At 52.4% G+C, this 27,515-nt stretch overlaps 2 protein-coding genes across 2 annotated transcripts in view; one reads left to right on the forward strand and one right to left on the reverse strand.

The window, feature by feature from the left end:
* Nucleotides 1-736, forward strand: part of LOC132451336 (protein shisa-7-like) — a 4,472-nt gene extending 3,736 nt beyond the window's left edge. Inside the window, exon 4 of the mRNA XM_060043718.1 lies at nucleotides 698-736. Within this exon, the coding sequence (XP_059899701.1) occupies nucleotides 698-736 (39 nt within the window). The remainder of the gene's footprint in view (nucleotides 1-697) is intronic.
* Nucleotides 737-4,767: 4,031 nt separating this feature from the next.
* LOC132451612 (zinc finger protein 865-like) lies at nucleotides 4,768-15,454 on the reverse strand. The gene is given in 5 exon segments (XM_060044193.1): nucleotides 4,768-9,770; nucleotides 9,772-10,129; nucleotides 10,186-10,372; nucleotides 14,327-14,433; nucleotides 14,808-15,454. Coding segments are annotated over 2 exon segments (4,242 nt in total). The 5' UTR covers nucleotides 10,066-10,129; nucleotides 10,186-10,372; nucleotides 14,327-14,433; nucleotides 14,808-15,454; the 3' UTR covers nucleotides 4,768-5,822.
* Between the last annotated feature and the right edge of the window lie 12,061 nt (nucleotides 15,455-27,515).

The following is a 27,515-nucleotide window of genomic DNA, read 5'->3' on the forward strand; positions in this document are numbered from 1 at the left end:
AACCCCCCCCCCAAACCCTGTCCCCTGTCCACTACGGTTGTCCCTGCCCACTACGGTTGTCCCCTGTCCACTACGTTGTCCCCTGCCCACTACGGTTGTCCCTGCCCTATGTCCACTACGGTTGTCCCCTGTCCACTACGGTTGTCCCTGCCCACTACGGTTGTCCCCTGTCCACTACGGTTGTCCCCTGCCCTATGTCCACTACGGTTGTCCCCTGTCCACTACGGTTGTCCCCTGTCCACTACGGTTGTCCCCTTGTCCACTACGGTTGTCCCTGTCCACTACGGTTGTCCCCTGTCCACTACGGTTTGTCCCCTGTCCACTACGGTTGTCCCCTGCCCACTACGGTTGTCCCCTGTCACTACGGTTGTCCCCTGCCCTATGTCCACTACGGTTGTCCCCTGTCCACTACGGTTGTCCCTACGGTTGTTTCCATACCGATACCAGGATTGCAAATTCCCCCGATATTTGTTCTGCAATGTCCACATTTACACACATACATATACAGTATATCTATACTATTTTTAACAGCAAAAGCACAATTTATTTTAAATAAATTGCACTCTTATCTTTCCACGTTACACAGCTCTGTTGACACATTTATTTCATATCTTTAACTGCAGCTGTGCGTTCGGTTTGTCTCATCCTGTGTCATCGTTCTGCCAGGCGCTGTGCGTTGTTTCCCCTGCCGATAAAGCCTCTCAGCGAGTGGGATCGAGAGCTCCAGGTGGATTAGCGGCCGTCTGGTGGAAAGAGTGATCGCCCGCTACAGTACTTCACCCTAATGTCAGCTCGTATAAACCCTGCTGTGGCCACCAACTGACCGCTTAGTCAAAGCACGGCTCTAAAAGCAGGGACTCATTGCGTCCAGATCTCCAGACATTAACGCTGCTATATCGTCATGGTTGAACAGTTAACGCAGAATAAGTCAAACATTAGCCGACAACTATTATTTAAATACTTAAAATATAAAGTATTAGCACTACTATTATTTTCCTCCAACTCCAGACAATACTTCGTAGCCTTTTCTGCTGTTGATTTATTGACTGCTCTGATGTCTGCTTATGAAGGCCTGTTGAGTTAAACTACGGTGGAGGCTACACAGTGTAAAGTAGGATTACAGTTAAACTACGCTGGAGGCTACACAGTGTAGGATTACAGGAGGGTTCACCACCACTCAATGCAGTGGAGAATTTACAGCTGCCCCCTCACACACCAAACACCGCAGCGATGCCCTTAGATTGGATTAGATTACAGACTGTTTCCAGGGACAATTGAGCGATTTGAAAGTGATTGTGTGTCACTTACACTGCATTATCTCATTAAACATCCACGGGTAGAGCTTTCTTCGTGTATAGACACAATCCAGTTGAGCGCTGTGGTTGTTTATTTGACCTCCATGAGGCGTCGTCTACCGCCCCCTGGTGGTCCTCCCGCGGTACTGCAGCCCTGCATGGGCTCCGGGACCAACAGATATAACCTACACGTCCACATCCACATTCCGCCCGCTGTGTTTCCAGCAGACGACTGCTACTCTGCATGAAGCGAAGGAGAAACCATGAAGGAACAAGACGCCAATTGCTTGACAAATGTCTCAAAAAAGATTGGCGACATCAAATGTTTACATGTTGAAACTTTCAATGTGTTAAGTGATTTTAATTTAATTCAACTGATCTCCCGTGTTACCACCAGTAAGGGATCCAGTAGGGGAGTCGAGGCTCCCCGAGGCCCCCCGCCGAAGCCACGCCCCCTTCAGGCCTCCCGCCAAATCCACGCCCCCACTTCAGCCCCCCCCACCCCCCTTCAGGCTTCCTGCTCCCCCGTCCAGAGAACACGTGATTAGTTGGCTAGCTCTGGGGCCTCTGGATTCTGTTTTTTACCATTTCCTTTCCTAATGATATGAACCTGAAATATTTGGAGGAGAGGTTGTTCGAATTCTAAAAATGCTTAGGAAAGGAGCCTCGATGCATCCTTTAACCCTCCTGCAGCATAGGTTACTCCTGAGCTTCCTTTACGAAAGGAGATAGTGGTATCCCATAATCCTTTACAGCGGCAATATTTGGTTAGTTAGTTGGTTAATAAATAAAATTACATGAAACTTCACAGTGGAAAGTGGTGGAAATGGATTAGCTGCACATAATGTCACTTTATTCGAAGTCTATAAAGCACTTACAAAATAGCAGTCAAGCAAGGTGCCGTAGAAATAGCCTAACTGAATTGAAAACCCTAAAGATAATAAAGAACTCAAAGAAGACCAACATCATAATAGTTATTTCCGTTAGCAATAATTTACACCAGAAAAATAAAATGCCAAATTCACGTTTAAGAAAGACTACTGGGGGCAGTTAATTTCAACATCAACATAAGTTTAATCAACTTTTTTTTAACATTAGAATTAGGATTCAAGTGGCCTAAAATATTCCCGCTGGCCAAGTCCGACCTAAGTGATTCTCACTGCTGGCGACAACCTGATTGAAATCAATATGACAGGAATGCTTGGATCGAAAGATACCTTGTTGTAGTCCATCTTCGGAAATTTGTAGTTTCACACTAGAGACGCTAAAGGTCAGCAATCGCGCAACGAGGTTGGTTAGGAAAAGTCGAGTTTATTTTAATCAGTGCTCTATTTGCCTATGTTCGACAGGAAGCACCTTTTCATCTCTCCTTGACCCAATGACGTTTTCCACAAAGGTTAAGGAAAGGAGGCAGACAGACAGGTAGGTTACCTACCTTCCTGCCCTACCTACCTGTCTGTCTGTCTGTCTTCCCTACCAACTGTAGGTAGGTAGGTTTGTCAAAAATGACATCAAATTGATCCATCATTCTCGAGGCTAATAAGCGTTTTAATAACAAACTATTGCCTTACTTGGTAAGGGATTACCTCAACGATGGGATGATCTTCAACCTGGAGTCCCTAGAACATGGAACAAATGGACATCGTTGCTGTTGGGACAGAGATATGTCAAGTTGTCATGAACCGTCATCCATGTTGTAAAGATCGCTAGTAGTTAGCATGTTCGCTAACTAGCGATTAGCACATATTTGCGATTTTGTAGTTTTGCTTGTTATAAAGGCAATTCCTATAGAACATTCAAACGATATAATGCTAATGCGATGGCAATCATTTATTTAATGATTAACACGGGAAACACTGACATTCGTTGGTTTAGATCCTGTCGCATCTTTCGCCCGCAATCTTGCGCAGGATTTTTCTTGATTTTCCATTTTATCGCATGTATGGTGGGAGCAAGCCACAACCCACGTATGCTGTTTAGCTTTTATATCCCCCTTGGGCTATCGCTTATAAACCGCCTTGGCTAGTGTCACCAGAGAATGTCTAATCGGAAGAGAGCTGGCCGGCCCTCTCTGCTAACTTCCGGTTTCTGAACTGGTTGCGGTAACACATTTGTCCATGTGAGGGCGCTCGCGGGGCAGTGCAGAATGAATGGGAGTCTATGGGTTTCATTCCACTTTTCTCAGGGAGTCATTTTTGTCAATTAATTTGAAAGTTGCATTCAAAAGGGGGGGGCTAAGATAATACTCAGCTGTATATTGGTTCATTTATCTTTCCTAAAAATCAGTTAAAAAAGACGATAACGGCACATATGTTCAGACTGCCAGAGGTCCTGCTCTACAGCGAGTTCTGAGTCACTTTGGTACTTCCGCACATTTAAGATGTATATATTATATAATGTATAACAATTAACCTCAACCGAAGGTCCTCCTTAAGATGTTTCTGATTCTGCTTCAGCTGCCGTCAAGCTCTGGTCGTAATCATTCTCAAGTCCGTCCCTGACATATCAGCATGCTGTAGCAGAATGCTAGCGTGTACGGCCCAAACTGTAAGGAATCGAAAGGAGAAAAGTACTCATTCATTTGAATTTTTTAACTATAATCTATATTGAACTTGCAGATTCTACAATGAAATCTGCGATTCAACGAAAAGCAGGGGAAAGATACATTTAGCCGTCTAGCTCCATAGATCCCCATTCAATCTGTACTCAAGCGATCACCTCCAGTGGAATTCTAATGGAACTGCGACCAAGTTCGATTCAATGGAGCTTAATAGAGTGTGCCAAGAATCTCCATAAAGGACCTCTGGCGTCAATGAGAACGACCTCAGGCTCCAGCCTCAACGTCATGAGACAAACTGAAATATACCAAGCAGGTATAAAATGAAACGGATTCTGAAAAAAGTATAATTGATATCGAAATTCTGTTTTGAATACTTGGAAGATAGAAGTTGATTTGTTAAATGTCCTATGACATGCCACCAGGTGTGGGTTGAATAGCCGTTACAAGCCGTTTGGAAATCTGTCCTTTATGACATCACAGGTGTGCGTGTCCACATAGATGTATGAGGATAGATGAGCAACGTTTGCTACAGTCCACTGGGTAGGCTGGTAGACTGATCTATCCAGCACACATCTATGTGGACACGCCCACCCATGATGTAATAAGGGACAGATTTCCAAAACGGCTTGTACCGGCTAATCACCTCACACCTGGGGGCATGTCACGGGACCTTTAAAAAACGATGGTCGAGCGCTGCACTCACCCAATAATATCCCCAACATCCTCCTACACCCTCCGCATCATTACAGTGCACATCAATGCACATCAATGCACATCAATGCACATCAATGCACATTAATGCACATTAATGCACATTAATGCACAGATGTTCTACCATGGTCATTGTGGTAAGAGTCCTCTCTCAAACGGTTTGGTCAGAGGTGGAATATAATCACAACTGCGGCACAGAAAAGCATTTTAGAATTTATTTGACTTCTGAGGGGTTTCAACAACTCACTGTAGGCAAAGAAAAAGGATTTAGTAATATTACATGTTTTAGTTTGACAGAAATGGGAGAAAACAAGAAATAAAAAACATAAGAACACTGACAGGACCTAAATAATGAACTATGTTTACACGCTTTTGTTACAAAAAAAAGAAAAAACTTTGGGCAAAACTGGCATAGGAGGCTAGGAGAGACGGGGTTAAAGTTCACATCGATACATTACACTCATCCTGTTTTACAAACATCTTCCCTTCCTCTGCCCACCCACCCACCCAAGAACAACCATACAAAGAAATGATACTTGGAGTATAAAACAGCAAATGATCAATATATAATAAAATATAATACGAATTGTACAGTACACCCCCCCCCCCCCGTTCCCCAACATCCTGTCCCTCAGCGGGGGTGTTCCGCCTGCGAGAGGACCTAAAAGAGGCCTACGAGCCTGACCCCTCGGCCGTGACTCCTAGCCGCCTCCCCCCTCCCTCCCTCCCTCCCTCCCTCCCATCACAGGCCTGAGGAGGACACCAAACCAGATCAAGACCCCACTTCCTGTCAGGACAGGAAGTGTGGCGGCCAGAGGCCCCTGAGCCCGAGGGCCCCCCTGTTCTGAGGCCGGGCTAGGGGCCCCCCCTCCACACCGTTGGATATACTTATATATATTTAGAAAAGGGGAGAGCAAAATTCTCCAGTGGGGTACAAAGAAACACGCTTGACAACAGACTATAACCATTGAAGTGAGTAACAAGGAACATAGAGGGGCAGGTACGAGTCCTACGAGGTGGTACTACTACACTACTACTAGTAGTACGGGGCTCCTGCTCACTGGCAGGGCCGGGGGGGGGCTACTCATAGTCACATGGTCTCCGTGGCAGCCCCGCCCCCGGGGGAGTGACGGGTCGACGGGCCTCTGCCGTGTCTCCGCACCGCCGTGGTCCCGCCCCCGATCTCCGCGGTGCGCTGGTATCCAGGGGGGGGGGCGTGTCCGGGTGGGCGGGGCCAGACCGTGTACAAAAGGTCTTTACTGGCTGTACTCGGTCAGCACCGTGGAGCGCTCCACCGCCCCCCCCCCCTGGGCGGGGATCGGCATGGCGACCGGCATGGCGCCCGGGGACATGTCCCCCGGCGGGGGGGAGTGGACCTGCAGCGGGGGGGGCGTGGCCAGGGGCGGGGCCTCCGGGTCGACGGCGGCCGTGGGGGTGGCGGGGGGAGGGGGTCCGTCCTGGGCGGCCGAGGGGGACTTGGTCCTCAGCAGCCCCCAGTTGCCGCTGCCTCCCCCCGTCATGCCGCGGCAGGAGAAGCGGTGCCGTCCCAGCAGCTTGGCGTTCCAGAAGCTGTGGCGGCACTTCTGGCAGCGGAAGGCCCCGCCTCGCAGGTGGCGCCCGCGGTGCCGCAGCGCGCGGCCCAGCGTGGACGAGCGCTTCCCGCACACCTGGCAGCGCCGCCGGGCGGCCTGGCCGGCACCACGGGGCGGGTGGCGCGTGGCGCGGTGCAGCAGCAGCGAGGCGCGGCGGGCGTACATGGTGCTGGGGCACACGGGGCAGGGGAACCTCTTCAGGGGCACCTCCATGGAGGACAGGCCCGCCACCTTCACCGGCCCGCCGCACCACGCCTTCACCCTCATGCCGCCGCCGCCCTTGATCCGCAGCTGGGCCAGCAGCTTCTTGCGGTTGAGCTGCGCCTGCATCTTGCCGCGCTTCCTGCGGATCAGCAGCAGCTTGCGGCGCGTGGCCCGGCTCAGCGGGATGCCCACCAGCTTGCCGTCACGCATGATGCTGTGGATCACCACCTTCCTCTTCTTCTTCTGGTGCTTCCGGGTCTGGCCCTGCCTCCGGGGGGGGGCTTTGGACCGGTACTGAAAAGGGTGCTGCTGCTGCTGCTGCTGCTGGCCGGCCCCCTGCTGCCCCCCGTGGGAGGACCCCCCCCCGGGGTACCCCGCCGCCCCGCCCTGCTCGTAGTAGCCGGGGGAGTACCCTCCGCCGGGCGGCGGGGGGCCGGCGCGCTGCCCGGCGCGCTCCAGCCCGTGCTGGGACAGCTTGTGGCGCACCAGGCTGTTGGAGTAGGCGAACGACTTGCCGCAGGCGTCGCAGCGGTACGACTTGTCGGCGCCCGCCCCGGCGCCGTGCGCCGTCTGCTGGTGCGCCGTGAGGTGGAAGTGGTGGCGGAACGACTTCCAGCACACCGTGCAGGTGTACAGCCGCTGGGACGGCGTGCCGTGCGTGGGCGACTTGTCCCCCTGGGCGTAGGACGGGGCGCCGCCCGAGGACGAGGGCGAGTAGAAGTCCCCGGCGGGGGTCCCGGCGTGGCCCCCCAGGCCGGCCCCCGGCCCGCCCTTGACGCGGCGGCCCTGGCTGTCAATCTCGCCCTTGCGGTGCAGCTTGCCGTGGCGCACCAGGCTCTGGGCGTAGGCGAACACCTTGCCGCAGATGTGGCACTTGTAGTTCTTCTGGCCCGAGTGCACCGTGAGGTGCTTGGTGAGGTGGAAGGGCTCGCGGAACGTCTTGCCACAGACGTCGCAGGCGTGCGGCTTCTCGCCCGTGTGCACGCGCGTGTGCCGCCGCAGCGTCTCGGCGCGCCGGAAGCGCTTGCCGCAGGACTGGCAGGAGTAGGGGCGCTCCGAGCCGTCCCCGGGGGGCCCCGGGCTGCGGCGGCGCCGCACGATGCTGCCCGGGTCCCGCTTGTCGCGGGGCTTGCGGGGCCGCTTGGCCTTGGGCTGGGGGTGGTTGGGGTGGGACAGGGGCATGGTGGAGCCCCCCAGGCCCCCGCCGCCCGACGGCCCCCCCATGGGGCCGAAGCCCAGCCCGCCCAGCAGCCCGCCGATGATGTCGCGGCGCTCCTCTCGCCCCTCCGAGCTGATGTCGCAGGAGGCGGCGGCGGCGGCGGCGATGGCTGACATGGCGCTGCTGGTGACCTCGTCCTCCGAGTCGTCCAGCAGCGAGGACAGTGGCAGGTGCTGGTGGTGGGGGTGGGGGTGCTGCTGCTGCGGCGGGTGGTGCTGGTGCTGGCTCTGGGGGTGGGGGTGCAGCGTGGGCGCCAGGGGGGCCTTGCGCAGCGTCTGGCCGCTCATGCCGTTGCCCAGGGAGCCGTCCGAGGAGTACACCGAGGAGGAGTGCGAGCGGCGGTGGTAGTCGTCCGCCGCGCCGTAGGGCCCGTGGCCCTGGTAGCGCCCGCGGCTGTAGTCCGGGCTGTACTTGTTGTTGTTGTTGGACATCCCCCCCGATGAGCCGTCGCCCCCCCCTCCCCCTCCCCCCTTCCCGGAGCCCCCGGCGCCGTGGCCCCCGCCCCCCCCGGGGCCCCCGGGCCGGTGCTTGGCGCTGCGCGGCGGCTTGCCGCAGGTGCCCGAGGCGGCGTGGTTCAGCAGGGAGGTGCTCTCCCTGAAGCAGCGGCCGCAGGCGGGGCAGCGGAAGGGCTTGTCGTCGTGGATCTTCTCGTGGCGCGTCAGCGACTCGCGGCGGTTGAAGGACTTCTGGCACACGGTGCAGGCGAAGGGCCGGTTCTGTGAGTGCGTGACGCTGTGCTGCAGCAGGTGGCCGCGCTTCTTGAAGCCCTTGCCGCAGTCGCCGCAGCAGAAGACGCGCTCGGGGCTGGGCGAGTCGCGCCCGCCGCCGCCACCACCGCCGCCGCCGCCGCGCTTGGCCTGGCTCTCGGGCGTGAGGCCGTGGGAGCGCAGGTGGCGCCGCAGGCTGGACAGGTGGGTGAAGGTCTTGCCGCACTCGCCGCAGTGGTACAGCGCCTCGGGCTCCGCCTGGCCGGGGCCCCCGCCGCCCCCAGACGAGCCCTGGCCCTCCTGCGGCTTGGGCTGGTTGCCGTTGGCGACCAGCACGGAGGTGGGGTTGGAGGAGGGCGCGGCGGAGGAGGCGGCGGCGGAGGAGGAGGGCTGCTGGGAGGAGGAGGAGGAGGAGTGGTGGGAGGAGTGGTGGGGCTCGCCCCCGCCCACCAGGCTGGAGGAGGAGCCGTGGCCCCCGGAGGAGGACGAGCTGTTGTGGCAGTTGCCCACGCCGCCCCCGCTGCTGTGGGCGTGGCTAGTGTGGCTGGCGCTCTCCGACTTCCTCTGGGGGAGGTACCCCGCCATGGCCTTCTTCCGGCGGCTGCCCCCGCTGGAGGCGGAGGAGGAGGAGGAGTCCCCCGCCTTGGCCGCCTCCTCCTTGGACAGGGAGAGGTGGAGGGGGAGGGGCAGCGGCAGCCCCGACTCCTGCTGCATCAGCGAGGCGATCTGATTGGAGGAGAGCACGGGGATGCCCTGGAAGTCGAAGCCCCCGAGGGGGGCGGGCTGGGGGGCGGGGTGCAGCGGGTGGGGGTGGTGGGCGTGGCTGTGGGGGTGGGACAGGGAGTGGGGGGGCAGCTGCTGCTGCTGCTGCTGCTGGGGGGCCGAGTGGGAGTGGCCGTGGGAGGAGTGCAGGGCGGGGGGCGGGGCCAGGGCCGGGTTGGGGTCCCCCGCCCCCTGGCCCAGCCCCAGCCCCAGGTGGTTGTGCCCCCCCTGCTGCACCAGGAACTGCTCCAGGCTGCTGTTGGTGGGCACGCCCGACAGGAAGTACTGGTTGGCCGCCAGCATGCAGCTGAACTGCTGGTGGAGGCTGCGGGGGTCCGCCTGCCCCACCAGGGGCACCGCCGCGCCCCCGGGGGGGTTGTTGGCGCCCGCGCCCCCCGAGGAGGAGGGAGAGGGGGAGGAGGAGGAGGGGCCGGGCGCGGGCTGGGGGACCGAGAGCCCCGGGTGCAGCGGCGGCGGCGGCGGCGCCGAGCTGCCCACGCCGCCGCCGCCGCCGCCACCGAAGTCGAAGCGGCCCATCCCCGGGTGGAGCTGCTCCTGGGCCAGGGCGGCCTCGGCCGGGTGGAAGGGCCGCAGGAACTGGGGGTACCCCGAGGAGGCGCCGGCCCCCCCGCCCCCGCCCATCTTGCTGGACTTGCGGGAGCTGTGGGAGGACGAGGAGGAGGAGGACGACTGGCTCTGATGGGGGATGGGGGGGGGGGGGCGGCGGGGCGCTCATCTTGGCAAAGATGGAGGAGGAGTCGGCGAAGGCGTTGCCCCGGGACCCCTGCAGGGAGCCCTGCAGCGAGCCCAGGCCCAGGCCCGACACCGACAGCAGCCCCCCGGAGGAGTCGGCGGCCGCCTGGTGCTGCGGCTGCAGCTGCTGCTGGTGCTGCAGCTGCACCTGCTGCTGGTGGTGGCTCAGCTGGCGCTCCAGCCCCAGCCCCTTGAACTGGTGCGCCTGGTGGCCGCTCAGCATCTCCAGGATGTCCATGGGGTACTTGCTGAACTGGAACATGTCCCCCGGCGGCGGGGGGAGGGAGCCCGGGCTGACGCTAGCCCCTCTTCTGACTGGGGGCGGCCTCCGGGAGGGGGTGCAGCCTCCGGGACGGGGGGCGCAGGGTGCAGCCTCCGGGACGGGGGGCGCAGGGTGCAGCCACCGGGACGGGGGGCGCAGGGACTCTGGGGCCGGTGAGGTTAGTGTTGGACAGGCTGAGCTGGGGGGGGCGGGCTGGAGGGCAGCGTGTAGTGTTGGAGAGGCGTCTCAGGGCCCACCGCGATGACCAGTGGCTCCTCCTCTTCTGAGAGAGGACCAATCACAGGGCCTGAGGAAACAACCAGACCGGGGTCAATAAAACCCCACCCAAGGGTACAAGGATCCACACATCTCCTGTCTGGGTTAACCCGTGCTGAGGGTACACAGAAACTAATCAACCCCAACGATAACAATGCAACTTATCAATGTACTAGTTTGAATGATGAACAATCATGAGCAGCTTAAAGTGCAAGTCCGGCGAAAATTTAACCGGGGGTATTTTTCTGCAAGAAAACAGATCAAATAAGCCGTCCAGACCTTTTTTTTTCTCCGTTGATCAACCAGTACAGAGCTTCTCCGGAGCCGCGCTGACGGACACATGGCTAACAGTGCAGGGGCTAGGGGCATCTCACAAACGCCTCCAAATCTGCATGTTCTTAACTACTAAGATTGCTCAAAACATCACCAAACCTCTGAGGTAGCAGGGTTTCTGCACATAAAACAAAGCACCAACAGCGTAGCTAACAAACCTGGAGTTTATTAAAAAGGACTGTTCCAAGTCTGGGCCTTTCCAGCAGGTCCATGTTTACAGGAAGTCCATACATGTCGATTACCGAATGCACCGGAGTTTGGTTGAAGAAGGAAGGTTTTGGAATCTATAATTTATAAACGATACCCTGCGGTTGCTGACACAGAATTGCTTTCTGGGAATTTTTCTAACTTTATTCAAACTATTCCAAAATGTATTATCAACTTCGAGTGGACCAAACTGCCACAAACAACAAAGTATACGTGTTTTTTGTCTTCCTTTTGCATCGCCTTGAATGGCCTTTCCGAGGAGAGGAGTTGGTAGGGGGACTGCTGTCTTGTAGAACAGTCTTCTTTAATAAACTCTGGGTACGCCAACTACGTTCTGGTGCTTTGTTTTATGTGTAGGGACCATAGTCATGCTACTGCTTTTGAGCGATATTAGAAGTGGCCTCCAGGCAGTTAGCCTGTAGCCTGGGTTAGCCCTCACTATGCTAGGCTAAATACATCATTTTAAAACACTTTAAAAATACCTTTAAAATAAGGGGGAAAAAGGGGGAAGAGGAAGGAAAAAGGTTTTGAGTGTATTGATGTTCAAATAGCCCCCCCCCCCCCCCCCCCCCCCCAGGCTGGTGTAGACCCCACCCCCCCCCAGACTTTTGTAGACCCCCCCCAGACTGGTGTAGACCCCCCCCCCCCAGACTGGTGTAGACCCCCCCCCCTCCCAGACTTTTGTAGAACCCCCCCCCCCCCTCCCAGACTGGTGTAGACCCCCCCCTCCCAGACTGGTGTAGACCCCCCCCCTCCCAGACGGGTGTAGACCCCCCCCCCCCAGACTGGTGTAGACCCCCCCCCCCCCCCAGACTGGTGTAGACCCCCCTCTCAGACTGGTGTAGACCCCCCCCTCCCAGACGGGTGTAGACCCCCCCCCCCCCCAGACTGGTGTAGACCCCCCCAGACTTCAGTGAACTTGTTTAGCTAGGAGCCAGTGAACCTGTTTCAGCTCGATCCACCACTAAGAGAACTAGATACAAAGGGTTGAACTGAGGGGTCTAGGAGGGAGGGGGGGGGGGGGGGACTGATACTCTGGACTGATGGACTGACGCTCTGGACTGACGGACTGACGCTCTGGACTGACGCTCTGGACTGACGCTCTGGACTGATGGACTGACACTCTGGACTGACGGACTGACGCTCTGGACTGACGCTCTGGACTGACGCTCTGGACTGATGGACTGACACTCTGGACTGACGGACTGACACTCTGGACTGACGCTCTGGACTGATGGACTGACACTCTGGACTGACGGACTGACGCTCTGGACTGACGCTCTGGACTGATGGACTGACGCTCTGGACTGACAATCCGACGGTCAGTACTGACAGTTTGTACTGAAGGTCGGTACTGACAGTCTTAACTGACGGTCTCTGCTCATGGACTGATGCTCTGTACTGAACTGAAACAGATGGCTCGTCTGATAGGTTAAGGAGCTTCAGCCAGGTGTTGGAGGCAGTGATGCAGAGGAAGAGAGAGTGAGAGAGACAGAGTGAGAGAGAGAGAGACAGAGTGAGAGAGAGAGGAGAGAGACAGAGTGAGAGAGAGAGAGAGAGAGACAGAGGGAGAGAGAGAGAGAGAGAGAGTGAGACAGAGACAGAGAGAGACAGAGACAGAGACACAGGGGGAGAGAGAGAGACAGAGAGAGAGAGAGAGACAGAGAGAGAGAGACAGAGAGAGAGAGAGAGACAGAGAGAGAGAGAGACAGAGACACAGGGGGAGAGAGACAGAGACACAGGGGGAGAGAGAGAGAGACAGAGAGAGAGAGAGAGCGAGGGCCAGCTCTCGCTCTCTGCGGGCGAGTGAGCAGCAAGGGGTCCTGGTGGGGGGGGGGGGGCTCCTCTCAGCCCGGAGGAGGAGGAGGAGGGGGGGGGGGGGCTAGAGGACGGCTAAATTTAAACTAAACCGCGTCGCTCCAACCTCCAGCTCTGGAGCGCCAGGAATCCTGATCCCATTCCCGGGGTGGAGGAGATCCGGTCTAGGGTCCAGAGTGGAAGGGGTCGGGGGTTCTGGTCTAGGGTCCAGAGTGGAAGGGGTTTAGGGTCCAGAGTGGAAGGGGTCTAGGGTCCAGACTGGAAGGGGTCTAGGGTCCAGAGTGGAAGGGGTCTAGGGTCCAGAGTGGAAGGGGTTGGGGGTTCTGGTCTAGGGTCCGGAGTGGAAGGGGTCTAGGGTCCAGAGTGGAAGGGGTCTAGGGTCCAGAGTGGAAGGGGTCTAGGGTCCAGAGTGGAAGGGGTCTAGGGTCCAGAGTGGAAGGGGTCTAGGGTCCAGAGTGGAAGGGGTCTAGGGTCCAGACTGGAAGGGGTCTAGGGTCCAGACTGGAAGGGGTCTAGGGTCCAGAGTGGAAGGGGTCTAGGGTCCAGAGTGGAAGGGGTCTAGGGTCCAGACTGGAAGGGGTCTAGGATCCAGACTGGAAGGGGTCTAGGATCCAGACTGGAAGGGGTCTAGGGTCCAGACTGGAAGGGGTCTAGGGTCCAGACTGGAAGGGGTCTAGGGTCCAGAGTGGAAGGGGTCTAGGGTCCAGAGTGGAAGGGGTCTAGGGTCCAGAGTGGAAGGGGTCTAGGGTCCAGAGTGGAAGGGGTCTAGGGTCCAGACTGGAAGGGGTCTAGGATCCAGACTGGAAGGGGTCTAGGGTCCAGACTGGAAGGGGTCTAGGGTCCAGAGTGGAAGGGGTCTAAGGTCCAGACTGGAAGGGGTCCAGGGTCCAGAGTGGAAGGGGTCTAGGGTCCAGAGTGGAAGGGGTCTAGGGTCCAGAGTGGAAGGGGTCTAGGGTCCAGAGTGGAAGGGGTCTAGGGTTCTGGTCTAGGGCGACAGTGAGCCACAATTCGAATAAAATAAATAATTACAATATAATAGAAAGGAAATTATACAGAAAATGTCGAATGACTAAGAACAGCCGTTTTATAAGCAACAGTGATGAATTAAGACTGTTTAGATGCTTGTTATTATTGGTATCCTCATTAGAGCCGACCTGTACATGTATCCTTACATCCTGTACCATGTAATTGTGAGCTATTGTCAGAAAGATATCAATGAACAGCAACAACATGTTGAAGGTTTTATTACACCTGACTGGGACGGAACCAGTGTCTCCCCCCCCCCTACCGGCACCCATCACGTCAGTTAGAAAACTAAATCCGTTGAATATGTTTTCCCTGAACATAATCCACTCGGTCCGCTACGTGATCGGTACCACGTTAACTCCACGCTTCATTCAACCGAGAAACACAACCTCTCGTTACAAAACACTGTGTGTGTGTGTGTGTGTGTGTGTGTGTGTGTGTGTGTGTGTGTGTGTGTGTGTGTGTGTGTGTGTGTGTGTGTGTGTGTGTGTGTGTGTGTGTGTGTGTGTGTGTGTGTGTGTGTGTGTGTGTGTGTGTGTGTGTGTGTGTGTGTGTGTGTGTGGCCAAATGGCGCCATATTTTGACAAGTTTGGCATCTTACCGGAGGACTGAGCAGCGAGCAGACCTCCTGCAGACCGACCGGGGAGACGGGGAACCGACCGTACACTCTCTCGTCTCCCTCGACAACCAGCTCCGGGGGTCTGCAGCCTGGAACACAACACGACGGTGTAACCGGGACCGTTCAGCGGTGTAGGTCTACGGGGAGAGACCCAGCTCTACCGATCACGCAACTTCGATACAAACGTGATTAAAAGCAAAAAGAGCCATGCAGAAGACCCCCCCAGCGGGGTAGATGTGGTGATCCGGGCTCGAAGTGAGGGTTCGGGCTGAACAGTGCACAGAGCCGTGCGCGGAACAACACGCACTAGCGTGCGGGGCATAAAGGATGCGTTCCAGCCGTGTAGCCTAGCCACCGCGGCTAACAGGCTAGGCTAGCAGGCTAGGTAGCCAACGGCGGCTAGTGCTAACGGAGCTCGCGCTTGCCTCGAAATTGTCCCCTGCCTTTGTCTGACGGAGTTTACCTGATCTCACGGCGGGGCTCGACGACGGGCGGTGGGAGGATGCAGCAGCGGAGGCCAGGCCGGGCCGGGGCACCGTGAGGTCGGGGGGCTCGCAGCGTGTCAGCGGGGCCTGCTCTCCACACCCAGTGAGGCCTCCGACTCCATCGACCCAGGAGGGCTGCGTTCCGCTCGCTCGCTAAAACTAGTGTTTCCGCCCACTGGGCCCCGATCGGTCCATGGTTCGAGTCCCGGCTCCGTGTGCTCGAATCGCGTACTCTCCGTTTCCGCCGAACCGCGTGTTTTCCGTCGGTCCGTGTGTTTTTTTCTCGTCTTTCTCCAGCGGCGGAGTGTTCTCCGCCCCGTGTCAGTGTGTGAGGCGCCCCGTCTGGACGGCCGCTGCCGCCGCCGTTAAAATGGGAGTTTCCTGTCTGCCTAATGGTTCCGGGTCCAGAGACCCCCACAGGTACCGCTGTAGGACCCCGATCCCCCGTCCACGCCGTGCTTTATTTCACATTTCTGGCGTTCCTAGCATTGGATTTGTCCTCCGTGGTGAAAATCGAAGGAATAAATGTACGCGCACACGCATGAGCGCGCATGTGCGTGTTTTTATTTATTTATTTTGCTCCAGCAGCGCGAGAGAGAAATCATTACAGTGCAGTCTGTTGCTCTTTGTCGTTAAACCTTTGTGTGTGTGTGTGTGTGTGTGTGTGTGTGTGTGTGTGTGTGTGTGTGTGTGTGTGTGTGTGTGTGTGTGTGTGTGTGTGTGTGTGTGTGTGTTCATCTTCACAGCTAGTGTGTGAAATGTTAATTAGTCAATTAAAGATATCATTACGGCGCATGCTTCATAACATTACAATGTGTGAGCGTGCGCAGCATTGCACGTGTGCAGAATAATAATTTGCATTCCATTACAGATACCATTAAAACAAAATGTTATTGACCGAACCCCGACACTGTGTGTGTGTGTGTGTGTGTGTGTGTGTGTGTGTGTGTGTGTGTGTGTGTGTGTGTGTGTGTGTGTGTGTGTGTGTGTGTGTGTGTGTGTGTGTGTGTGTGTGTGTGTGTGTGTGTGTGTGTGTGCGCGCGCGCGCACAAACACGTCTGAAACAATTCCCCTCACGTCACGCCAGATGAATACTGCGTCATATATCTGTGAATATTTTACACACACACAAACCAACACCTCCGGTAGTTTGTGTGTGTGTGTGGTCTCTTTCAGAGAACACACATGGCGTTAAACAAAGTGTGATATCTGTGTTTGGCACTGAATCAGCCCCCCCCCCCCCACACACACACACACACACACACACACACAGTTAGAACCAAATCCTAACATGAGGCTGCGATGTTTGTAATAGTAGTATCACACTTGAAGACGGGGAACCACACATTGACCCAATAATATAACATCAACAAGATCATTAACAAATAATAACGGTACCATTATTAACAATAATGCCATAACAATAATACACATATTAATAATTCCATAAAACGAATAACACTTATACCATTATTAATAATAATAATAGTTCAATATTTATAAAAATAGGCCGAATATATATTTAGAGCGTTTTTGGATCATATTTCTGTAGCTCTATTTTTTGTTTTCCGATAATGTTGCAAATCACTGGCGACAAATATGGTTTTGGGATGTTTTTTTATTATAATAACAGGATGGCTCTACAAATGTGAGAAGTGATGACCAATAAGAAAAGGGTGTAGGACGTGTTTGGAAACCAACATACAAGGGACGAATTAAATAAAGAGCTAGCATGATAGCAAACAGCTAGCCTGATAGCAAACAGCTAGCCTGATAGCATACAGCTAGCATGAGGTAAGTTAAGCAAAGTAGCTTTGAGAATACAACTATGCCCATGCTTCCTTGTCCCACTGTGATACACAACCTGACACACACACACACACACACACATACACAGCTTAAATGAACCAGAACTCTTGAGGCTGCAGGTGGAGAATATAGGAAACATAATAAATACTGATCCATAAAACATGTTCCCTACTTCCTGTCACCCTCGCACATCAATTAAACCATGTGCGTCTCCGGTGTTGCCCTCTGATGTCCTGGAGGTCAAAGCCATCCAGCCGCCCCTAGACCAGGGCCTAGGGGCGCCTGTACCCCAACACGATCCTTCAGAACCCAGGGACCAGGGGGAGCTAAGGACGGCGGTGCACTGAGCAGCCGATGGCTCTCGATGGGGGTCTCAGTAGGCTCATGGCGAGGGGATCCTCAATACATCGATGCAATCATTGGTTTACTTTAACGTTTTCTCAAATCAACACGTGAATAAATGGGACTGTACAGATATTTTAAGCTCTTTTTCAAATCTATGTTCTTTGACGTGTAAAGTAAACTCGCTGGAAAGGAAAAGCCGGGACTAATCTTTGAGTTTCATGAGTGCATTTGTTTATCTATCAACTTGAGGCCTCGAGTTAAGAGTACCGGTCCATGGAGTCGCTGGGGGGGAGGGGGGGACTGGGGGCCAGACTGGGGGCCAGACTGGGGGGGACTGGGGGCCAGACTGGGGGGGACTGGGGGCCAGACTGGGGGGGACTGGGGGCCAGACTGGGGGGGACTGGGGGCCAGACTGGGGGCCAGACTGGGGGGGACTGGGGGCCAGACTGGGGGGGACTGGGGGCCAGACTGGGGGGGACTGGGGGCCAGACTGGGGGGGACTGGGGGCCAGACTGGGTGGCCGGCATTCCGAAGAAAAGGAGGTTACAATTGTACGCACAATTATCGGCACACAAACGGGGGAACAAACGCACACATGGTGCACCACACAGACAGGCGTCACGTGAGGTCGCCCGCAGCCGCCCCGACGTCCTCATGCTTTTCGTCTTTGATTGCATCAGCTTTTTTTTCGGTTGTCTTTACACAAATCCTTTTTTTTCGGAATTTTTTAAAATCCAGGATTATAAAATGAAATTAACACGAATATACGACACAAATAAATAAAGAAGTTAATTTATGATAACCGTGACAACGGCAGCATTGACAATAAGTCAACGATAAGCCTTCAGGATCGATAACATCAGTAAGAACCGTTCCAAAGGTCTAGCTTTTATCACTTCGAGCAATTGTTCGTCTAAAGTTTGTATTCGTCTGAAGTTTGTATTCGCAACTGTTTCTGAGTTGCCAAGTCGAGGGCCTCTCCTCAGAAGAGCTCTTGGTTCCCTGGGAATGAGGAGGAGGGAAGAGCGTTAAGGTCCATCTCACAGTCTTGTTCTTAAAAAGATTAAACCCATGACATCATGACATTATGACATCACTGTGACATCACTGCACTGTGACATCACTGTGACATTATTGCAGCCACCCTGACTCCCCTTCGCGAAAAAACAAAACAAAAAGATGCTGGATACAAGATGGCGACGAAAAGAGGAATTTGGCAAACAAGTCGATCATCATTGACAGTATTACAAGTCGTTTAGTCTAATCCCACCAGAAATGAAAGCAGAGTAGGCCTAGCATGTCTAGAATATATCTCCATCTCTTCCCCTTTTCACCCACGCTATGTACAAAGACCGGCCCCCCGCGGGCCGGAGGGGCCGTGAAGCAGAGGTTATACTGTACAGGTCACGGACACATGGATCACACGACATAGCCCTTAGGTGTGCAGTGTTCAATGCCCTCGCTCCCCACCTCGCCAACCCTAAACCCCTAACCCCTAATCCCTTACCCCTAAACCATAAACCCTAACCCCTAAACTCCTAACCCCTAAACCCTAAAGCCCTAATTCCCGCTCCTAGTCCATGGCGAGCTGGTGGAGGTCAAATAGCACAGGGGAAGTACAATAACGCTAATGCTAAGTAAGAACCATGGTTAAGGGTTAAGGGCTGTAATGTAAGAACGCTGATTAAGGGTCGTAATGTAAGAACCATGGCTAAGGGTCAAGGGCCGTAATGTAAGAACGCTGGTTAAGGTTTAAGGGCCGTACTGTAGGGACCATGGTTAAGGGTTAAGGGCCGTACTGTAGGAACCATGGACGCAGCGCTCTGTAAAGTGTTTGGGAGCCTGTTAAGGGCCGTACTGTAGGAAGGCTGGTTAAGGGTTAAGGGCCGTACTGTAGGAACCATGGACGCAGCGCTCTGTAAAGTGTTTGGGAGCCTGTTAAGGGCCGTACTGTAGGAACGCTGGTTAAGGTTTAAGGGCCGTACTGTAGGAACCATGGACGCAGCGCTCTGTAAAGTGTTTGGGAGCCTGTTAAGGGCCGTACTGTAGGAACGCTGGTTAAGGGTTAAGGGCCGTACTGTAGGAACCATGGACGCAGCGCTCTGTAAAGTGTTTGGGAGCCTGTTAAGGGCCGTACTGTAGGAACCATGGTTAAGGGTTAAGGGTTAAGGGCCGTACTGTAGGAACCATGGACGCAGCACTCTGTAAAGTGTTTGGGAGCCTGTTAAGGGCCGTACTGTAGGAACGCTGGTTAAGGGTTAAGGGTTAAGGGCCGTACTGTAGGAACCATGGACGCAGCGCTCTGTAAAGTGTTTGGGAGCCTGTCCTGCGAGCAGTGAGGAGCAGCCCGTCCTCCACGTGTTCAGGCTGAAGCCGATTGTCTTTGAAGCCGATTCAGGCCAGCTCCTTCATCGTTTGTACCGTCTATTGACGATGATCAGCCGATCACAGCTTGAGCAAATAAAAATGATGGCCAGCTTGAACGTCCAATTGGACGGCAACAGCCATCGAGGTATCAAGCTGATTGGCTCAAGGAGAAATATGATTCTGGTTGTATTTCTTTATAATAATACACACAATAACCTACAGGGGGATTAATATTTATAGTTACAACAGATTAATTCAATACAAAAGCCCTTTCAACTATTTGATATTAAATGTTGTTGATATTCTTTTTTAAATACTGTTGAGGCAAGCTGATGGTCGGGAGTCTGAGTGTGCCCAACAGCCCTCACAGACTGCTCCAGAAACCCCTCGGTGCCCAGCGTCCTCAAACAGGCCTCTCTCTCAGAAGGGACCCCCTTTATCTGGACCCATTGCTCCTCTCTCAGAGGGGACCCCCTTTATCTGGACCCATAGCTCCTCTCTCAGAGGGGACCCCCTTTATCTGGACCCATTGCTCCTCTCTCAGAGGGGACCCCCTTTATCTGGTGTTCATTCACCCCACTCCAATCAGAGGCTGGTTTGACTCCGCCTCCAGAGGCTGGTTTGACTCCGCCTCCAAAGGCTGGTTTGACTCCGCCTCCAGAGGCTGGTTTGACCTCGCCTCCAGAGGCTGGTTCGACCTCGCCTCCAGAGGCTGGTTCGACCCCGCCTCCAGAGGCTGGTTCGACCCCGCCTCCAGAGGCTGGTTTGACTCCGCCTCCAGAGGCTGGTTTGGCCCCGCCTCCAGAGGCTGGTTTGGCCCCGCCTCCAGAGGCTGGTTTGGCCCCGCCTCCAGAGGCTGGTTTGACCCCGCCTCCAGAGGCTGGTTCGACCCCGCCTCCAGAGGCTGGTTTGACTCCGCCTCCAGAGGCTGGTTTGGCCCCGCCTCCAGAGGCTGGTTTGGCCCCGCCTCCAGAGGCTGGTTTGGCCCCGCCTCCAGAGGCTGGTTTGACCCCGCCTCCAGGGCCGCAGTGGTCTAGGAGCATGTGTCTCTCTTCTTATTTCGTTCTCTGGATTCAGGGACCAGGGGTCACTGAAGGGGGGTGTCACTGAAGGGGGGTATCAGGGGGCGGGGCGCCAGGGGGTGGGGTTAGCGGGGGGGGGGGGGCTCCTGGGAACCGGGGGGGGCGTTACCAGGGTAGTTAATACCAGGGGGCGGAGTTACCAGTGTAGTTAATACCAGGGGGCGGAGTTACCAGGGTAGTTAATACCAGGGGGCGGAGTGACCAGGGTAGTTAATACCAGGGGGCGGAGTTACCAGGGTAGTTAATACCAGGGGGCGGAGTTACCAGGGTATTGGTTACCAAGAACAAGAATACTTTGGTCTTAGTTACCGGGCGACACGTTAAAGTGGGCGGAGTTTCCAGGGATGCGGTTACCGGGGGCGGAGTTCTCTGGGAAGCGGTTGGCAGGGGTGGAGTTAGGCTTGTGAGGATGTGCCCTCCCCCCTCCCCTCTGTCTCTCCGTCAGTGCTCCGGTGGGCTTCTCTCCTGCCCCCCCCCCCTCACACCGTGACCTCGTTCTTGCTGGCGGTCCTCAGCCCCTGCCCCCCCCCGCTCCCCCCGCCCCCCCCCAGGGATGTAGTGCAGCTGCTCCACGGTGCTCTGGCGCTTGGTGGCGAACGCCATCCTGCGGGCGCCCGGGTGCCCCGCCCCCATGGTCCCCCCGCCCTGGTGGGGGTCCCAGCCCCCCCCCTGGGGCCCCGCCCCCCCGTGGGGCTCCCAGCCCCCCCCGTGGCCCGAGGTGGGGTGGGAGTTCATCTTGACCATGTGGTGGCGGTCGGGGGTGGGCGTGGCGCAGATGTTCTGCTGGGACTGGGCCTTCTGGTGGCTGAGCCGCCCCATGGTGGGCACGCCCCCCCCCCCGCCCCCCACGCCGCGGTCGCCCCCGGAGACGGCATGGCCGTAGAGGCGGTCCTCCAGACGGTCCGGCGACACCAGCAGCCGCTCGTGGGACCTGGGGGCGGGACCACAGCAGGTTAACGCCCTCACGCACGCGCACGCACGCGCACGCACACACACACACGCGCACGCACACACACGCACACGCGCACGCACGCACGCGCACGCACGCACACACGCACGCACGCACACACGCGCACGCACGCACGCACTACTAATACTAGTTTAACACTAGTGTTACTACTATAGAGTTCAGTACCTATGTAGGGTCTGAGAGGAGGGGGTTAGTCGTACTAATACTAGTTTAATACTAGTGTTACTACTATAGAGTTCAGTACCTATGTAGGGTCTGAGAGGAGGGGGTTAGTCGTACTAATACTAGTTTAATACTAGTGTTACTACTATAGAGTTCAGTACCTATGTAGGGTCTGAGAGGAGGGGGTTAGTCATACTAATACTAGTTAATACTAGTGTTACTACTATAGAGTTCAGTACCTATGTAGGGTCTGAGAGGAGGGGGTTAGTCGTACTAATACTAGTTTAATACTAGTGTTACTACTATAGAGTTCAGTACCTATGTAGGGTCTGAGAGGAGGGGGTTAGTCGTACTAATACTAGTTTAATACTAGTGTTACTACTATAGAGTTCAGTACCTATGTAGGGTCTGAGAGGAGGGGGTTAGTCGTACTAATACTAGTTTAACACTAGTGTTACTACTATAGAGTTCAGTACCTATGTAGGGTCTGAGAGGAGGGGGTTAGTCGTACTAATACTAGTTTAACACTAGTGTTACTACTATAGAGTTCAGTACCTATGTAGGGTCTGAGAGGAGGGGGTTAGTCGTACTAACACTAGTTTAACACTAGTGTTACTACTATAGAGTTCAGTACCTATGTAGGGTCTGAGAGGAGGGGGTTAGTCGTACTAATACTAGTTTAACACTAGTGTTACTACTATAGAGTTCAGTACCTATGTAGGGTCTGAGAGGAGGGGGTTAGTCGTACTAATACTAGTTTAATACTAGTGTTACTACTATAGAGTTCAGTACCTATGTAGGGTCTGAGAGGAGGGGGTTAGTCGTACTAATACTAGTTTAACACTAGTGTTACTACTATAGAGTTCAGTACCTATGTAGGGTCTGAGAGGAGGGGGTTAGTCGTACTAATACTAGTTTAATACTAGTGTTACTACTATAGAGTTCAGTACCTATGTAGGGTCTGAGAGGAGGGGGTTAGTCATACTAATACTAGTTTAACACTAGTGTTACTACTATAGAGTTCAGTACCTATGTAGGGTCTGAGAGGAGGGGGTTAGTCATACTAATACTAGTTTAATACTAGTGTTACTACTATAGAGTTCAGTACCTATGTAGGGTCTGAGAGGAGGGGTTAGTCGTACTAATACTAGTTTAACACTAGTGTTACTACTATAGAGTTCAGTACCTATGTAGGGTCTGAGAGGAGGGGGTTAGTCGTACTAATACTAGTTTAACACTAGTGTTACTACTATAGAGTTCAGTACCTATGTAGGGTCTGAGAGGAGGGGGTTAGTCGTACTAATACTAGTTTAACACTAGTGTTACTACTATAGAGTTCAGTACCTATGTAGGGTCTGAGAGGAGGGGGTTAGTCGTACTAATACTAGTTTAATACTAGTGTTACTACTATAGAGTTCAGTACCTATGTAGGGTCTGAGAGGAGGGGGTTAGTCGTACTAATACTAGTTTAATACTAGTGTTACTACTATAGAGTTCAGTACCTATGTAGGGTCTGAGAGGAGGGGGTTAGTCGTACTAATACTAGTTTAATACTAGTGTTACTACTATAGAGTTCAGTACCTATGTAGGGTCTGAGAGGAGGGGGTTAGTCGTACTAATACTAGTTTAATACTAGTGTTACTACTATAGAGTTCAGTACCTATGTAGGGTCTGAGAGGAGGGGGTTAGTCGTACTAATACTAGTTTAACACTAGTGTTACTACTATAGAGTTCAGTACCTATGTAGGGTCTGAGAGGAGGGGGTTAGTCGTACTAATACTAGTTTAACACTAGTGTTACTACTATAGAGTTCAGTACCTATGTAGGGTCTGAGAGGAGGGGGTTAGTCGTACTAATACTAGTTTAACACTAGTGTTACTACTATAGAGTTCAGTACCTATGTAGGGTCTGAGAGGAGGGGGTTAGTCATACTAATACTAGTTTAATACTAGTGTTACTACTATAGAGTTCAGTACCTATGTAGGGTCTGAGAGGAGGGGGTTAGTCGTACTAATACTAGTTTAACACTAGTGTTACTACTATAGAGTTCAGTACCTATGTAGGGTCTGAGAGGAGGGGGTTAGTCGTACTAATACTAGTTTAACACTAGTGTTACTACTATAGAGTTCAGTACCTATGTAGGGTCTGAGAGGAGGGGGTTAGTCGTACTAATACTAGTTTAACACTAGTGTTACTACTATAGAGTTCAGTACCTATGTAGGGTCTGAGAGGAGGGGGTTAGTCGTACTAATACTAGTTTAATACTAGTGTTACTACTATAGAGTTCAGTACCTATGTAGGGTCTGAGAGGAGGGGGTTAGTCGTACTAATACTAGTTTAATACTAGTGTTACTACTATAGAGTTCAGTACCTATGTAGGGTCTGAGAGGAGGGGGTTAGTCGTACTAATACTAGTTTAATACTAGTGTTACTACTATAGAGTTCAGTACCTATGTAGGGTCTGAGAGGAGGGGGTTAGTCGTACTAATACTAGTTTAATACTAGTGTTACTACTATAGAGTTCAGTACCTATGTAGGGTCTGAGAGGAGGGGGTTAGTCGTACTAATACTAGTTTAACACTAGTGTTACTACTATAGAGTTCAGTACCTATGTAGGGTCTGAGAGGAGGGGGTTAGTCGTACTAATACTAGTTTAACACTAGTGTTACTACTATAGAGTTCAGTACCTATGTAGGGTCTGAGAGGAGGGGGTTAGTCGTGACTAATACTAGTTTAATACTAGTGTTACTACTATAGAGTTCAGTACCTATGTAGGGTCTGAGAGGAGGGGGTTAGTCGTACTAATACTAGTTTAATACTAGTGTTACTACTATAGAGTTCAGTACCTATGTAGGGTCTGAGAGGAGGGGGTTAGTCGTACTAATACTAGTTTAATACTAGTGTTACTACTATAGAGTTCAGTACCTATGTAGGGTCTGAGAGGAGGGGGTTAGTCGTACTAATACTAGTTTAATACTAGTGTTACTACTATAGAGTTCAGTACCTATGTAGGGTCTGAGAGGAGGGGGTTAGTCGTACTAATACTAGTTTAACACTAGTGTTACTACTATAGAGTTCAGTACCTATGTAGGGTCTGAGAGGAGGGGGTTAGTCGTACTAATACTAGTTTAATACTAGTGTTACTACTATAGAGTTCAGTACCTATGTAGGGTCTGAGAGGAGGGGGTTAGTCGTACTAATACTAGTTTAAACTAGTGTTACTACTATAGAGTTCAGTACCTATGTAGGGTCTGAGAGGAGGGGGTTAGTCGTACTAATACTAGTTTAACACTAGTGTTACTACTATAGAGTTCAGTACCTATGTAGGGTCTGAGAGGAGGGGGTTAGTCGTACTAATACTAGTTTAATACTAGTGTTACTACTATAGAGTTCAGTACCTATGTAGGGTCTGAGAGGAGGGGGTTAGTCGTACTAATACTAGTTTAATACTAGTGTTACTACTATAGAGTTCAGTACCTATGTAGGGTCTGAGAGGAGGGGGTTAGTCGTACTAATACTAGTTTAACACTAGTGTTACTACTATAGAGTTCAGTACCTATGTAGGGTCTGAGAGGAGGGGGTTAGTCGTACTAATACTAGTTTAACACTAGTGTTACTACTATAGAGTTCAGTACCTATGTAGGGTCTGAGAGGAGGGGGTTAGTCGTACTAATACTAGTTTAATACTAGTGTTACTACTATAGAGTTCAGTACCTATGTAGGGTCTGAGAGGAGGGGGTTAGTCGTACTAATACTAGTTTAATACTAGTGTTACTACTATAGAGTTCAGTACCTATGTAGGGTCTGAGAGGAGGGGGTTAGTCGTACTAATACTAGTTTAATACTAGTGTTACTACTATAGAGTTCAGTACCTATGTAGGGTCTGAGAGGAGGGGGTTAGTCGTACTAATACTAGTTTAATACTAGTGTTACTACTATAGAGTTCAGTACCTATGTAGGGTCTGAGAGGAGGGGGTTAGTCGTACTAATACTAGTTTAATACTAGTGTTACTACTATAGAGTTCAGTACCTATGTAGGGTCTGAGAGGAGGGGGTTAGTCGTACTAATACTAGTTTAACACTAGTGTTACTACTATAGAGTTCAGTACCTATGTAGGGTCTGAGAGGAGGGGGTTAGTCGTACTAATACTAGTTTAATACTAGTGTTACTACTATAGAGTTCAGTACCTATGTAGGGTCTGAGAGGAGGGGGTTAGTCGTACTAATACTAGTTTAATACTAGTGTTACTACTATAGAGTTCAGTACCTATGTAGGGTCTGAGAGGAGGGGGTTAGTCGTACTAATACTAGTTTAATACTAGTGTTACTACTATAGAGTTCAGTACCTATGTAGGGTCTGAGAGGAGGGGGTTAGTCGTACTAATACTAGTTTAATACTAGTGTTACTACTATAGAGTTCAGTACCTATGTAGGGTCTGAGAGGAGGGGGTTAGTCGTACTAATACTAGTTTAATACTAGTGTTACTACTATAGAGTTCAGTACCTATGTAGGGTCTGAGAGGAGGGGGTTAGTCGTACTAATACTAGTTTAATACTAGTGTTACTACTATAGAGTTCAGTACCTATGTAGGGTCTGAGAGGAGGGGGTTAGTCGTACTAATACTAGTTTAACACTAGTGTTACTACTATAGAGTTCAGTACCTATGTAGGGTCTGAGAGGAGGGGGTTAGTCGTACTAATACTAGTTTAATACTAGTGTTACTACTATAGAGTTCAGTACCTATGTAGGGTCTGAGAGGAGGGGGTTAGTCGTACTAATACTAGTTTAATACTAGTGTTACTACTATAGAGTTCAGTACCTATGTAGGGTCTGAGAGGAGGGGGTTAGTCGTACTAATACTAGTTTAATACTAGTGTTACTACTATAGAGTTCAGTACCTATGTAGGGTCTGAGAGGAGGGGGTTAGTCGTACTAATACTAGTTTAATACTAGTGTTACTACTATAGAGTTCAGTACCTATGTAGGGTCTGAGAGGAGGGGGTTAGTCGTACTAATACTAGTTTAACACTAGTGTTACTACTATAGAGTTCAGTACCTATGTAGGGTCTGAGAGGAGGGGGTTAGTCGTACTAATACTAGTTTAATACTAGTGTTACTACTATAGAGTTCAGTACCTATGTAGGGTCTGAGAGGAGGGGGTTAGTCGTACTAATACTAGTTTAATACTAGTGTTACTACTATAGAGTTCAGTACCTATGTAGGGTCTGAGAGGAGGGGGTTAGTCGTACTAATACTAGTTTAACTACTAGTGTTACTACTATAGAGTTCAGTACCTATGTAGGGTCTGAGAGGAGGGGGTTAGTCGTACTAATACTAGTTTAATACTAGTGTTACTACTATAGAGTTCAGTACCTATGTAGGGTCTGAGAGGAGGGGGTTAGTCGTACTAATACTAGTTTAATACTAGTGTTACTACTATAGAGTTCAGTACCTATGTAGGGTCTGAGAGGAGGGGGTTAGTCGTACTAATACTAGTTTAATACTAGTGTTACTACTATAGAGTTCAGTACCTATGTAGGGTCTGAGAGGAGGGGGTTAGTCGTACTAATACTAGTTTAATACTAGTGTTACTACTATAGAGTTCAGTACCTATGTAGGGTCTGAGAGGAGGGGGTTAGTCGTACTAATACTAGTTTAATACTAGTGTTACTACTATAGAGTTCAGTACCTATGTAGGGTCTGAGAGGAGGGGGTTAGTCGTACTAATACTAGTTTAATACTAGTGTTACTACTATAGAGTTCAGTACCTATGTAGGGTCTGAGAGGAGGGGGTTAGTCGTACTAATACTAGTTTAATACTAGTGTTACTACTATAGAGTTCAGTACCTATGTAGGGTCTGAGAGGAGGGGGTTAGTCGTACTAATACTAGTTTTAATACTAGTGTTACTACTATAGAGTTCAGTACCTATGTAGGGTCTGAGAGGAGGG

The sequence above is a fragment of the Gadus macrocephalus genome, chromosome 22 (assembly GCF_031168955.1).
Source record: "Gadus macrocephalus chromosome 22, ASM3116895v1".
Lineage (NCBI taxonomy): Eukaryota > Metazoa > Chordata > Actinopteri > Gadiformes > Gadidae > Gadus > Gadus macrocephalus.